The following is a 15,218-nucleotide window of genomic DNA, read 5'->3' as shown; positions in this document are numbered from 1 at the left end:
ACACACACACACACACACACACACACACACACACACACACACACACACAAACACAAACACACTACATTATACTATACACCACACTCCCAATTCCACGGCGATAAATATGTCTCTTGGTAAATTTTAGGCAGTAGCATATTATATTATTATTATATTCTTCGTCAGTCGAGATGGTTGCCAAACCAAGGTGCTTCGGTACGGTGACATCCTGCAGCTTAGTACGCGGTTAAGTCTTAAAAATGGCAGATAAGAATGACACCCGACGGACCACCGGTGCTCTATGGTGGTTATTATGAGGACAATGCTCAAGCGAAAAGAACGGTTGTTGTGGGAAAATGAGGAGAGGATCGAGGAATATAGACGGAAAAACGTCGGAAGTGCGTGAATGTACGGGGTGGATGGAGGAGAGAGGTTGGCTCATGGAGTGGAGATTAACGGATTTCAGAAAGAGAGAAGGAGAAATACAATGACGGCGGTGGGATGAATGTGAATCCATTTAACCTCAGCTTGATACGCGAAATGATAAGAACGCGCGCACGGGTTGATGCGCTTAAGAGATTTTTAACCCACAAACTTCTTCGTTTCTCTCTCTATCTCTTTCCGTCTATCCTTATCCTATTCAACATCCATTCACCTTCTATGTAAGTTCTCTCGTTTATTTTTGAGTATAGATATACATATTACTATATATATATATATATATATATCAATATATCTGTATATTATACACGAATACCAGATACCTAATTGTTTGCTCTGTTTTCCTCTATTCATACAAAACATACCCGTACATGTGAGAGCATACAATAATCATTTATTTTGTGAAATGGTTTTCCTAGAACGTTGACAGTATATCGACACAACTAAGTCTTAACTCCTAAGAAGGAAGGAGGCTATAAAGTCTAACGATACTTGAATCCAAAAATGTAATCAGCTAATTTTGGAAGGATTAAGCGAGCAATTGGAGGTTGCATATAAATCCTCAAAGCTCTATTTAAGTCATCTTAATATGAACGGCCTTCAGATTGTACTCTGATACTTCCATTATACCGCGATTACTTCTCTCGTACTAAAAAGTGGCGTAAATGGTCCAAACAGCTATGCAATAATAGCAACGTATGTCTGAACATCATATTTCGTTCGCGTCAGACGTTATATCGTTAAGTATATTTGAGAGTATTATAACACGTCACTTTCGTCATCCGATTTCCACGTCCACTTTAATATATAATTTCAAATGGAAGCGGCTAAACACTTTTTCGAGCAGGTTAGCTAAGAGAGGATTTTAGAGTACACACTTCACCCCCTCCATCAACAAGTTAATAAATGTATTTCCAGAATTTTAAAATAGTTTTGATAATGTTTAATAAAATATAGTTTATAATAATAATAAATTAATGGTGGTCAGCTGTGATGGTGTCATCACCACATAATATTGTATAAAAAATAAAGTGATAACAAAATTATAACGTTTGATGAGAGTCACTACAATCTTCATGATAACCCCCAAAAAGATAGTAATCATTTTGGTAAAAGTACCGCTTATCTACCAAAGACAAACACCTATTCTTCGTCAACATTAGTAAACATAGTTAATACCTACCTTGGCTTAACATACATAAATACCAAATAGTAGTATACTAATATAGTACATACACATTAACACGACCCATGAAAGAGCGGTTATAGTCCATTTAGTCCCTCCCCTTGGCTACGCCACTGCGTTTCGCATTGTGGTTATACCAATTATTATAATTCATACTATCTCCATCATAGTAACGACAAAATAGATGTATTTCCATTTCGTAACAGTTCTGTAGCTCTTCAATGTCTGATTGTAACCAATCTACGTCGGTCGATTAACCCACGAACATTAGTCATAACAGGCGTATAATATCTGTATTATAATATAGCAGCATTTGATTTTAGTCCTTATTTCATATGGTGATAATCTTAGACTTTAGAAGTGGATTATTTTTTTAAAGGGTTTTAAAGGAAAAATTGAATTACAACAATGTTTATACAAGGATTTTTCTAAACAATCATTGTACGCATAATTATCCAAAAATCGAAACCTAGAAGTTTGTAATATTTTTATATGGTTGTTTGAAATAAATTCAATAACTATATTTTCAAAAAATGCGAAAATCTACTACGTCGTTTGTGTATAGAATTAATAACGAACGGTTTTCATTTCCTGACGAAAACTGTACAATCACTATAATATGTTTAATATTTTCATGGATCGGAAGCGGACAGTATTCGATGATCTGACGTCAGATAAACAAATATTACTAACGGGTTTTGCGAACATATTATACGAGTTGATATTGACACCGTTGAAATTAACAATTAAAAAAACATTTTTTGTAGTATTTTTTTAATTTATTTTCTTCCCGATCAAATACAGTGCTGATTTCGTTTAAACGTTCTGTCTAACTCAAAACTCATTTAATCTATTCTTTGTGAATCGTTCATCTCACAAAGTGCAACTATTGTCATCAATCACGTTAAAGAAACTTTCAATAAATAAACAGATTCAATACAATTTAGGAACTTATAAAATCAATTTTATAGTTTGAATTGATTTCAAATTGATTATACTTTATTATTTATGCGAATTCGTTTTTCTGTCCATAAGGTTGTATTATAAATATTATATTATTACAATTCGTTTTGATGATCGGTTGTTTACTTTGATTAATCTGTATTTATTAGGTTTCATAAAAAAATTAATGTTGAACACAAAACCTTAATTAAGATGACGTATCAAATCCTGGAGAAAAAAAAAACAAATGTATTATGAGTATTATGTTAACAGAGCGATTGACCCCAATTGACCCTTGCGTGGTTATTTTTCTCTTACGGCGGTCACGCCCCGAAAATAAAACTATGCAGGTGATATCCATAGTAATGACTGTGATATATCAGTGATTTTTCATGGTATAAACAGATGCGTATTCAAATCGAATATGACTGTGACGCGTAACGGACGAATAAATAACAAATAAACGATAACGCATTAATTGTTATTATCCGTTTTACGATGTACTCAAATTGATTAAATCGTACGTCTATTACGTGTATCGATATATAAATGCAATTTACACTCGAAATATTTCGTACGTATACCGTGACAATAATTGGTTCGGAAATAAAACGATAGGGAACGGACTGCGGGTCCGACGGAAATATTACATTCTTGTGACATATTTTACAACGATATGTCATAATATTGTACATTACATTTTGTACACGTGCACGTGCATCCCACTAACCTCCTACGCAACACGCATTGATCGAGTAAGCTCATGTGGCTATAATATATATATATATATATATATATATATATATATATATATATATATATATATGAGTGTACGTACGTTCACAGAGGGATCTGTGATTTTCTGCGGATTTCTCGTTGCCTTATCAACTGTTTATACCGATGTGTTACAATACGAAATGGGCAATAACAATCGTTACGAGATGTGACAGAAAAACAACGAGAATTTTTTTTTTTTAATCACCATGTTTTATTTTTAAAATTTTATAATTTAACGATTATCACCTTTAAAGCACCATATCTCAGCAACTATACACATATTTTTATTATATGCGTTTCCGTCACTCCTCAGATTTTACGATAACGTAATCTTTCACGTAATACACGACGCATACTGCTTGACTGTGTACATCCCGCGAGCCCGTAGTCGCCACGGCCGCGGAATATCGTTGATTTCGTGAGGGTATAATATAACCTATGCGTACAACGTTACGCGCGCGGTACGCTCCCATTATCTCTCATGGCCTTCTCCGTATTAGAAATTAATATTTAAAATGTTTTTGAACACGCGTATTAATAATAAACAATGTTATATTCATTTATATGTAACAGTAAAGTTATCGCGCTGCGTTCGGTAGCTTTTGGTAGTTTTGCGCGTATCTCACGTGACTTGCCGTATCCAACGGTGGAGGATTCCACGTAAAATTCACTGCATTGCTAGATGGATTAACGACCCTTTAGAGTGAAATTAACTTTTGAGCAAACTTGGACTAAGTATTACAAGACTGTGCGTTACAAGTAAAGGTGAAGTAAGGAACGCGTCGATAAACATATAGTCGATTGCGTCCACATCGAGTTATCCGTCGACCAGCGCACACGCATGTATTATATATAAAACACTTATAACTTAACTGTAAGTCCTTTAACATCCATACGGAAATGCGCAACAGCTCTATCGAAAATATTTAAATGCAAATAAAATTACCAATACCACGAAGGATTTTATGAAAATTCTGAGTGTCACATTCATGAAAAAGATTCGACACAAGAATATGCGAGTATTCGAATTATCGATAGAACGAGTGGAAAAAATATCCCTCTGAAATTATTTAACAGCCACGTACAAAAATTTTCTACAAAATTAAACAAAATCATTACAGTCAAAGTGGATGAGAGTAAATAATATGTTATAAATAAAACATTTCTATTAATCATTATCATGATGTAATTTTCCTCCACAGTTGTCTATGATATTGGAAATATTGTATTTAAATTGCTTATCAAGCGTTCGTAAAAGATATGAACTCGGACTTATGCGCATTAGAATGTGTACACAATACAATTACGTTTTCTGCAGCGTTAAAATGTATAAATATATCCTGAGTCTATTTCGTATGCTTTTGATATATTTTTAATTGATTTTTCTCAAAAAATCTCTTCAAACATTATTTTGATGAAAATTGGATGTATTCACGAGGTTTTCGAAAGTCTGTAAGTTAAACAGATTTTGGCACTTAGAAAATAACAGAAAATGCATAGAATATATCGTAAAATGTACTGTGGATGGCGATAAGTTTTACAGTGCATGATTAGAATGTATTAAAATAATTTTAGATTCTATAAGGATAGTTGTTGTAATAAGTACCCTTCAAACACTTGCATGTTAACGAAATGATGAAAATGATTTCTCGATGTATAAACACGAAACAGTTGTGAAAGTTTGCACAGACAACATCGAATTATAGAACGTATTTTACGGTAGTTAACGTAACATTTATTATAAATGTGTGAGTGTTTGTGTGTGGGAGAGCATTCGCATTTATTTTGGTTTTTATTTCAGTTTTTGTTAAATAATTAGTACAACAATAACCTCGTGGTAGTTCTAGGATCGTCGCAGGGTTTTGCCGGCGAGGTGTGTGGATGCTTACACTCGCAAATAATCGGGTCTAAAACTTTGTGGAAGCTGCGATTACCCGTCCCTATTCATTTCCACCATATCGTTATCATTGAACTACCCTCTTGTTGCATTCCTTATGAAAATGAAATAAAAATTGCCATTATGATGTCATAAAATATTTGTATAATTGTTGTATACGAGTGTACGTAAATGGACCAGCCAATCGGAAAAGCGAGATTCGCGAGCACTTCATTATAGTTAAAGGCTGTAAAACATCGCTTGGCAGGTATATCCCCGTATGATACCTGTGTTATTCCATAATCGTTTTCGGAAATATTTCACTTTTTCATATGTGCGATAGCATATACGATGTGTAATATAACGTCTGTGTTAATATTACGAAACGCACTGCAAAAATTCACAAATATTTCAAACATTTTTTTTTGGGTACATACCGGTGTCATTTTGCCTTAGATGATTTCAACCTCCTCCCCATCTCAGAAAAAAGGATGAAAATCGATCGTTACATTAAATATCTGTTAAAATTGGTAAAACAGGTACGTAACATGCATGTATTACAACAATTATATTATGTTTTAAATTTTACTTAAAAATTAAATAAAAAATTGGATGAAATATAAGTTTAGATCATATTTTGTAATATTTTCTGAATTTATTTTACAATCGACCAATAATTCTCAATAATTTTGTTAAATAATGTTAATATCGATCGATAGATATGTGATCATTGGAATAGACTTTCAGTGGATTTCAATTTCGTGACCCAATACTGTAAACATTTCCTATAACATAGGCGTGCCGAGGGGCAATTGGGTGTTCAACAATCCTTCCCCCCAAAATGTATAAAAAAGTATTGTTTAATATTTTTATACAATTTAAGTTTGATATAATAAACATTAGCTAGGGTTATTTATATAATCCATTATTGATCTATCTAATATTGAAAAAATAATTATTACCAAAATGATTATCTTATAAAATAAATAAAATTGAAATACGTGGTAGTAATATATTAATAATTATATTAGTAATATATTGATCCCATCAAAAAAAAAAAATGTTTAGACACGTTTCTGTCTTATATGAACTCTATATATAACAGTATACTATCCAGGTTGTACTTTGATAAGATATATTTTTCTTTCAACCTTGATTTATTGTAAACAATTATTCAATTTGGGATGACGTTATCTACGGAAAAAACGTCGAAACCGTAAAAAAATAGCGATCAACAAATATGCTGAATGGTTTCAAATTAAAATAACGTGATAAATGCCGATTTTGTATACATCTAAACATCAAATGTTTCCTATACATAAATATTATACATCAATTGTACACATAAACATAACTACATATGTACATAATTTAGTTTAGAAGGCATCGTGATATTTGCTAAGCATTTTTCGTCAAAATTGCTATAACAATTAAGTTCTATATACTGAGTATTAGATCTGGTGCTTGGATTTTCATGAATTTTAAAATCAGTTATTTCCGGTTAACGATCAAAGGGACGTTTCCGCTACCACTCGTTTAATGGGATAACACGTTTGATCATTGTTTTGTTTTATATCTGTGTAATATTTAGTTTTTCTTTCGTTTTATTTGTTTTTCATCAAACGAATTATAATTGAATCTCTTTTTTCGCGATTTTTTGCAACGCATTTTAATTATATAAATAATGATTGAATTTTATTTAAAAAAAAATTATGGTTTAACGGCCCTTGCATAAATATATATATATTTATAATTTATCCCAACACTAATAATATGTTATAAATACACGAAATAAAAAGCAATTGTTTTTTATTTATGAACATTTTTCCAAATTTGATTCAAAAATATTTTTTTTATAATACTGCTAAAAATAATAATTTACATTTTATAAATATATCAATTATTATGATTACTGCAAAAGGTCACGTGGTGCAGTAAACTTTATAATTTTGTAAGAATATGATAATGTTACGCATATAGCACATATTGTATAAGAAATAGTTCGAATAGTTTAGCACCGATTTAAATGCGTATTTGTATTTGTTTTTCAAAAATATATAATGCAATAGCTGCAGTTCCACGACGTTTGTGTTGACTTTTATACTTAACAATTTTTCGAATTTGCATTATTCACTAGGTACTTCAGTGGGCCACAGAGAATTATAACAAAATAAAAGAAATACATTTTTCCGAAAACTTTTTTTTTTTTTGAAGAGTGAAGGAAAATAACATTTATATTCAATGGAATTTATCTTCCTTTTTACCCCTCTTTATCTCCAAACGATCGTATATACTAAATGGTTTGATTAGGACCGCTTGAATTCTTATTTATGTATATACTCACCACTGTTAGGGTGCATATACATATACATATATATTGTTACACTCATCTCAGGTTCATCTAAATGACGTAAAGTAAAATTATATCACTTGTTTTTAAACACCCCACTGAGAGTTTTTTATTGAACTGTTGTTTCATAGGTATATAAATATATTTAATATTAGAAATCGGATTTTCATTCAATACCATGTTTTTTCTACTGAATTAAATATTACTATTTTTATTTTGCATATTTTTGAATATTTTATGATTTTATGTTTTAAATGCATATTTATAGGATTGTAAAAATGTAAACGCATATTTCAGTACATTTCGAACTTCTTTAAAAAAAATTTGAATCATCGGCTAGATAAATGATAAACTGTATAATTGTGTTAGTCCCATATATTTTTAGATTCAAGTTTGATAATTTAAAAAAAAAATTAACACAAAATTGTAAATTACCAAGTAATATTAAAAAAATATTAAAAAAAAAAAAAATAACCGCTAATAAAAATTAAATACTTATAAATTATAATTAGTTTTTAATATTAAAAGTAAAATACATTTTAATCTGTATATTTTGAATGCATATTTATTAATTTTTTAGTGCATCAATGCCTTAATTTAACTATAATTTTAAGTACGTAAAAATCCAAGTCTATTTTTATAAATATATATTAAATTTAATATAAAGCTAATTCATTTTCCGTACAAATGACTGATTATATATCCGATGTCTAATTATATTTATCATTTTAATAATTATTCGTTCACGGTCTCGCCCTCAACGTTCGTAAAATACGTAAAGAAAACTGATTAAAGATATCCCTTTCCACGTGTATGCGCACATACACACACGTATATAATTTATATATTATATCGAAAACTTTCTCAAGTGTACTCACGCACGCACATGCATACATACTCAGGTTAACCACTGATCCCTTATGTATATCTTTGCTTTATACGTAGTATAATAATATATTATTTGCTCTTTTGTTTTACTTCCAACACCCCAAGAATTATGGTAAAATTACATTAAACACAAACTTCAATGTTCCACGCCGTGTATATTATTACACACATGCCTGCAATTTTGTTTTATTATTGTTTCACGTTCGTACTGCTGTTGTTGTTGTTATAGTATTGTTGTATTTGTTGCTTTTGTTATTATTATAATGATTATTCATGGTTTTTATGTATTTGAAAGTTAAGACAAAATCTATAGGTAAATTTGTCTGCATATTTTCATGGATAATTCTCAGTATCAAAATTATAATAATTATTCAATTTGGATCATTAAAAAAACTATTAATAACTACTAATAAAACACGTTGTCTGTAGTTGTAGTATACTCTTTCCATTTTTTTTTTTTAGCCAATCAACTTCACTAATGTGCACTGTACATAGATAATTTCAAAAATTTAATGGATGACTACTAGTTTTATTTATCGAAATACAATTTCTAAAACACTACTTATAAGCGACGCGGAAAGATATCTTGATTTGAAATACTGGGTTTCTTGGTTTTTGTTAAAATTATAGCGTTTTCTACTATTAAAAAAAAATAACAATTATCGTTTTCTAATTATTTAAAAGTTATTGTAAACTCAAATCTAGTTAAAGATTGAAGTATTATTTAACTATATAAATGTAAAAATTGATCACTAATATTACATATTATAACAATTAAGTTTGGTATACAAAGCTCTTAGATCATACATGTAATAATTAAAATCATGTTAGTAAATTTATTTTTGTAATTACTATGGAATTTTCACTGTCAATATCAAATTTGGACTCAGGATTTTTAATTTATTGGTAATTAATTAATTAATATTTAAGCAGGCTTAATAACTGTAACAAAATAACCGTAATTATATTGTTCACTGAGTTGTATTATAGAATAGTTGTTGGTAATAATCAAATATTAGTTAGTACCTAGTTATAACGTAGAAACATTAATGAACAAGTTTTTCGATAAAATATAAATTTTACTTTAACAATGCTGGTTTTAAATTTATGTTCAGATTATACAAGTTACTTAATTCTCTATTAACAAACCTTTTTACTCGTAAAATAAGCATCAAATAAATTATTTATGTTAATTTTGTTAAAGCTCGTTTATTTAAATTGATTTTGTCAAATAATTTTACTTTTTTTTTTTTTGATTAGCATTTCGAAAAGTTGAATTCAACTTAGTAAGTCGATATACGCATGTCGTTAAAGTTTTTTTTAAGTAGATACGAAAGTTTCTCATTAGGGTCGTTGTTTATTATTTTTTGATGAAGAAGTTTCAATATATAAGCGTTTTAGTTTAATAAACCTTATTAACTTTTCATAGTATTTAGGTGGATAATTATGTATTCTTTTTTAAGTCATTTAGCTCTAAGAAATTAAAAACGTGCTAACGCTGTTGTAATAAATATTCAACGTTCTTCGCACAGCAATATATTATTATTATTATGATTACTCGTGCTAAAAAAAAACCAAAACACAAGACCTTTAACTGAAAGTAACTATACACGACTGCGGTTATTTAATGTTATATCGTAATAGATCAATTATCTAAAGATTTTTCGCAGTCTGTCGTAGCAGTAATTCGTATAGGTTAGTAGCATAATAGATCCTGCGACGACGGCTTATCGTTTCGTTGTTCACTAATCCATAAGCTGTTACGGGTCGTGTCCCAGTCCTGAGGTTCTCTCTTTTTCTCTCTTTCTTTCTCTCTCTCTCTAGACATATAATAATAAACCAATTATAGCGTACAACACTCGTGTACGTATTTACGCACACACACACACACACATATATATATATATACATTGACCGGTATCGAAAATCCGTGAAGGTTTCTTTCGGTCTCCTCGTCACTCGTCCCCGATCCGCGTACGCGTCTATTGCCGATCGGTTTTGGAGGACTGAAAAACCCGTACGGTCCGCCGAGCGTCATTTGAATAATTCCTGCATGCCGGAACGCGTGCGAGCAAAAAATTAGTTTCATAAGGGCTGCGTGCGCAATACACGTAAATGCCATTGATTGCATAATATATTGTTGATATTGGTGGTTATTGGTTACGCGGACGCGCCCGCCGGACGTCGCTGCAATTGTTGGCACTCGACGAGATAAAAAATTGCGTTAAAACCGATCAACAGTCGTTGTGTTTTTGCTGTCGATGAAAACCTTTGTTCCATCGAGCAAACGATGACGACGTATGTTATCTGCGTCCACGTTACCAGTCTAAACGATCCAACGCATATGTACATGTACATTATAAAATCGATATTAATATTATGTAGTATGACTGCGCGTGTCTCCGAAAACTTAAATATTTCCGCCGGCGAAGTAATAAGGGTATAAGTTGCGTACCGTCACGTACAACGAAAACATGTGTATTGGGTACTGCTCGCAGTGAATCGTATGAATTAAATAATATACTACACAACATTTTATAGTAATAATAATAATAATTTTGTCCACTATTAAAAAAAATTATAAAAAAAAAATAAATATTCGCTTAAGACTACAGTTATAGCAGGGAGTAGGTACTCATAACTGAAGCTAAAATAAAACAAAATTAGAAAATAAAATAATTCAATCAGAAACACACTAATACCAAATATTCCAAATATAAATAACAAAATTAATTATTATAAAATGCTTAAGGAAAAATTAATTTTATTTTTATATTTACTTTATTTTATGAGATTCAAATTTTTTATCAAAATAAATTAAAGTAACGGCTATTTACCTTTAATTTTGTAATATTATCGTACTATCCGGATCATGGGGCGTGTTTATCGCACTAATGTGTCATAGTCGTGATTGATACTATGCAATTAAGTGACGAGAACATGACATCGAACGCTGCATGTTAATATATTATTAAAGTAAGCGTTGATACATGTAACGTATTATTAGTATTTTAATAACGGGCTAATAGCGAAAATAATCTTAAAACTCCTCAACAGTGCCAGGTATTGATCTTAGAACGTACAGATACCCAACCGTATTATTTAAATTGGTAGCGCTTCCACGTTGACGCAGCCACTAAACGTTACCGTATTCATTTACATTCAACAAGATAACTGAAACAACAATTATTAAAAGGAACGACCATAAACTGCGGTTGATTATATTGTATCTATGTATCTATGTATATATGTATCATCAAATTGGATGTATAAATGACTTCTAGAAGCTGCGTCCAACTGTACGTAAACATTTTAACAATATGATGGCGTATATTTGTGTTCTAAAATCAATACTTGTATATAATTATATAAAGTGTCTATGCAAAGTGCGCAGGTAATATTTTTTCGTTTAACAATTGCACCGGATAAGCCTCATAGAGAAAAGTGTTTTCCCTCGATATCTCGTCCAAAAGTGTACAAATACAGCACTACGCGTGAAACATTAAATCTATTGACCACGCTTCATTGTAATAATTTATTGAATAATTATAATTATTCACCCCGCTGTGAGCGAGTAGTGTTTCTATATGTGTGTGTGTACAGCCGAAATGAATTAAACGGAAATACATCCTTGTTAACGTTATTAACGTTGTTTATCAATGTCAAAATTTCAATTATTTATTAACAATTCAATTAATAAACTATATAGTATGTTATATATGTACCGATAAAACGAAGTTTTGTCGGAAGAAAAATAAATATCTTTCTGCGTCGTACAAATATTATATTATGACAGTGATGGTCGTTTACTTACAGCTCGTAAATTGATTTTTGATAAAAAATTTTAAAGGACATTAAAAACACGTTTTCCGTTTCGATTTTTAATACGATTTTATATTGAAAAAATGAATTGTTATTTTTTCACTTTTCATTGGTGTTAGGTGTGTTTTAATTGTAATACTGTAATGTTTTAATATTTTTATAACTCCCTTAAAAATTATAAATATTGGAAAAAGCTGACCAAAAATCACAGATAATGTTCTTTACTTAAAGTCCTACGATAGTTCGGCTTACTGTAATATGAAATCTAGCATCATTACATCTGAACAACTGAACGAAAATTTGCTATGTTACACGTGACTGAGACAACACATGTGGGTGTTGCGTTCTTTTAATTCTTTTACAGCGCATGATACGTATAATATGTAGTTATACGAAATTGACGCACGCATTGAATTTTATTTCATGGTTTTTATGATACATTTATAATATTAATAATAATTTTAAATAAAATAACCATAAAAGTAAAAATATGTTAGTACGATGGCATTATGTATTATAATAAAACTCCAAGGGCGATAATATCAATTTTTTTTCGCTTTATCTTCCCGAAAAGCGTGTTCCCATCGTATTCGATACATTTTATTACTCATACAATCGACGCACGCGATAAGAAGAGTTATAAAATCGCATAAAATCCGAATAAAATGAATAAATGTAACGAACACATGACGTTTACCTTGGATGGAGACAAGGACGTAACTGGAAAAAAATTTCGGGGGGGAGGGGGGGGTCCGGACCCCTGGAACCCCCAGTTACGGCCTTGGATGGAGAGTATTAGAAACAAATTTCATTAAAAATCTGTCGATCACGCAATCGATGAATATTACAAACCTAATAAGTACACGTCCAGTTTATTATATGATAATTATTATTATTATATTACAGTATATTCTATGATATCCGCGTTGGTTTTATTGGAAATATTAAAGGTAATAAACCAATCAATAAAAGTGTTAAAATATTAAAAGTTTAAAACTATCATTACTTTACACCACAGCGACGTATTTCGAGGGTATGCTAGAAAATATTTATTCCCTACGGGGTCATTTTGAATCCATGATAGAATTGATACTTTGAAATATATAGACACCTATTTATTGCTTTTTTTTTAATATATAAAACTAAGTATTATATACTCGATTCTATATGATTGATAGTATATTTCTGTTTATTATTAGTATCTGATTAATTGTTTTAGTATAAACCGTTAATGTTTTAAGACACTTTACATATCGGTAAAGAAAAATACATTATATTTACACTGAACGTGATATTTTGCATTTAATTGATTAATTCTTGTTTTTATAACGAATTAATTAATATTTATTTTCCTATGTATAATAATGTTACATATAATAGTTTATTTATTAATAAATTATAGTTGTAAATGCATAAGAAGCAAAAAATAATTATGTTCAAAAAGTGTTTGAAAACAATACTTTTATAGTGTTTACTAATAAACATAATATTTCTGATACAATTTTAAAGATAGATGGAATGGCTTTTATTTAGTTTTAATCGCATCTTGATGAACAAGTAGTTTCATGATTTTTAGTTGAATCGATTCATTTTTCATAGTGATTTTGTTAACATGTTATTCAGCATTTATATCGCACAAGGATTCAATATTAACGTAGTTCCTCATCCCACCTTGATTCCCAGATCACATACAAGAACGACCGCAGCAGTAGATCGTACCAGTCAGACTCAACCAACAGATGTAACACTCTTGAAATTCAAACAGGAAAAGAAAAGAGGGAGTGAAACGAGAGAAAACCAATTCAAAATACAAAAAATAAAATAATTATCAACTTATTATCTTATTATTATTATTAACTAATTAATTGTAGGAGTACCATAACATGTTTTCACTAGTATTATTGAGCTGAAATTTTTTTTCACAAAATCATTATTTTTATTATTTATTTTACACGAACGTATTTTTATCGCAATAATTGTGATTAACCATTAAAATATATAACACATTATGTATGATAGTAAAAAAACATAAATAAATGGAAAATATCACAAAATTATATAATATTTGTCGATTATTCTTAATTAATAATATTAGAATTATCGGCAACTTAAAAAAGTCTAGATATCAGTACGGATTTAGTTTATGGTTTCATCGAAACGATGACATTAAACAGTAGACTCTAAAAATCGGAAATAATGAAAGGTGAGACGGTAGGATATAAAATGCAATTTGAATATTATTTACGAACCCATCCAAATTCAAAATTTGTATTGTACACAAACTCAAATAAATGTAATCAGAAATGCTGTTCAATTTACCTAATCTTATTGAATAAGAACGTATTACATTTAATTTTAATATCTAAAAATAACAATAGCGATCATATAATCAATTATATGTATTTATTAATTGTTATTATTGTAATTTTTGTTATTTATTGAACTATTATTATTATTATTATTATTATTTTTAATTTAATATATGTGTGTTAAAACTATAATGTTTTAATTTTTGTTTGCACAGACGTGTTCGGTCTAAAAGGCGTGCGTATTTGGAATCCGGAAGCTATCCGAGTGGGCGAGTCGTTACGGCTGTCATGCGACTACGATTTAGACGGTGTGGCGCTGTACTCGATAAAATGGTACTTTGGCGATCAAGAGTTTTACAGATTCGTGCCGAAGGAATCGCCGCCGACCAGGGTCTTTCTCCCGTTGTCTGGCGGAACATCGGTCGATGTAAGTGTTGTCATATACGTTAACAATATTAAACTCATTTACCTGTAATATTTCAATAGTTGGATAAAGATCAATGAAATAAATTAGCAAATATAGCGTTTGTGCTGTTGTATTTAAGGCCACCGTGGAACCGCACGATCTAGAATAGTATTCCAATGTCCTCGGTCGAAGTATGTATGCGTACAAAAGATGCACCAGGTTCATCGTTTTTTTTTTGTGCT

At 30.2% G+C, this 15,218-nt stretch overlaps 1 protein-coding gene across 1 annotated transcript in view; it reads left to right on the top strand.

Annotated features, from left to right (window-relative positions):
* LOC112686043 (cell adhesion molecule 1-like) overlaps window positions 1-15,218 on the top strand; it is a 41,275-nt gene that overhangs the window by 12,950 nt on the left and 13,107 nt on the right. The window contains exon 2 of the mRNA XM_025558150.1: window positions 14,786-14,997. Coding sequence (XP_025413935.1) covers window positions 14,786-14,997 — 212 coding nt within the window. The remainder of the gene's footprint in view (window positions 1-14,785; window positions 14,998-15,218) is intronic.

The sequence above is a fragment of the Sipha flava genome, unplaced genomic scaffold (assembly GCF_003268045.1).
Source record: "Sipha flava isolate LNK unplaced genomic scaffold, YSA_version1 107_pilon_pilon, whole genome shotgun sequence".
Classification (NCBI taxonomy): Eukaryota; Metazoa; Arthropoda; class Insecta; order Hemiptera; family Aphididae; genus Sipha; species Sipha flava.
This window is presented reverse-complemented; position numbering and strand designations above follow the sequence as displayed.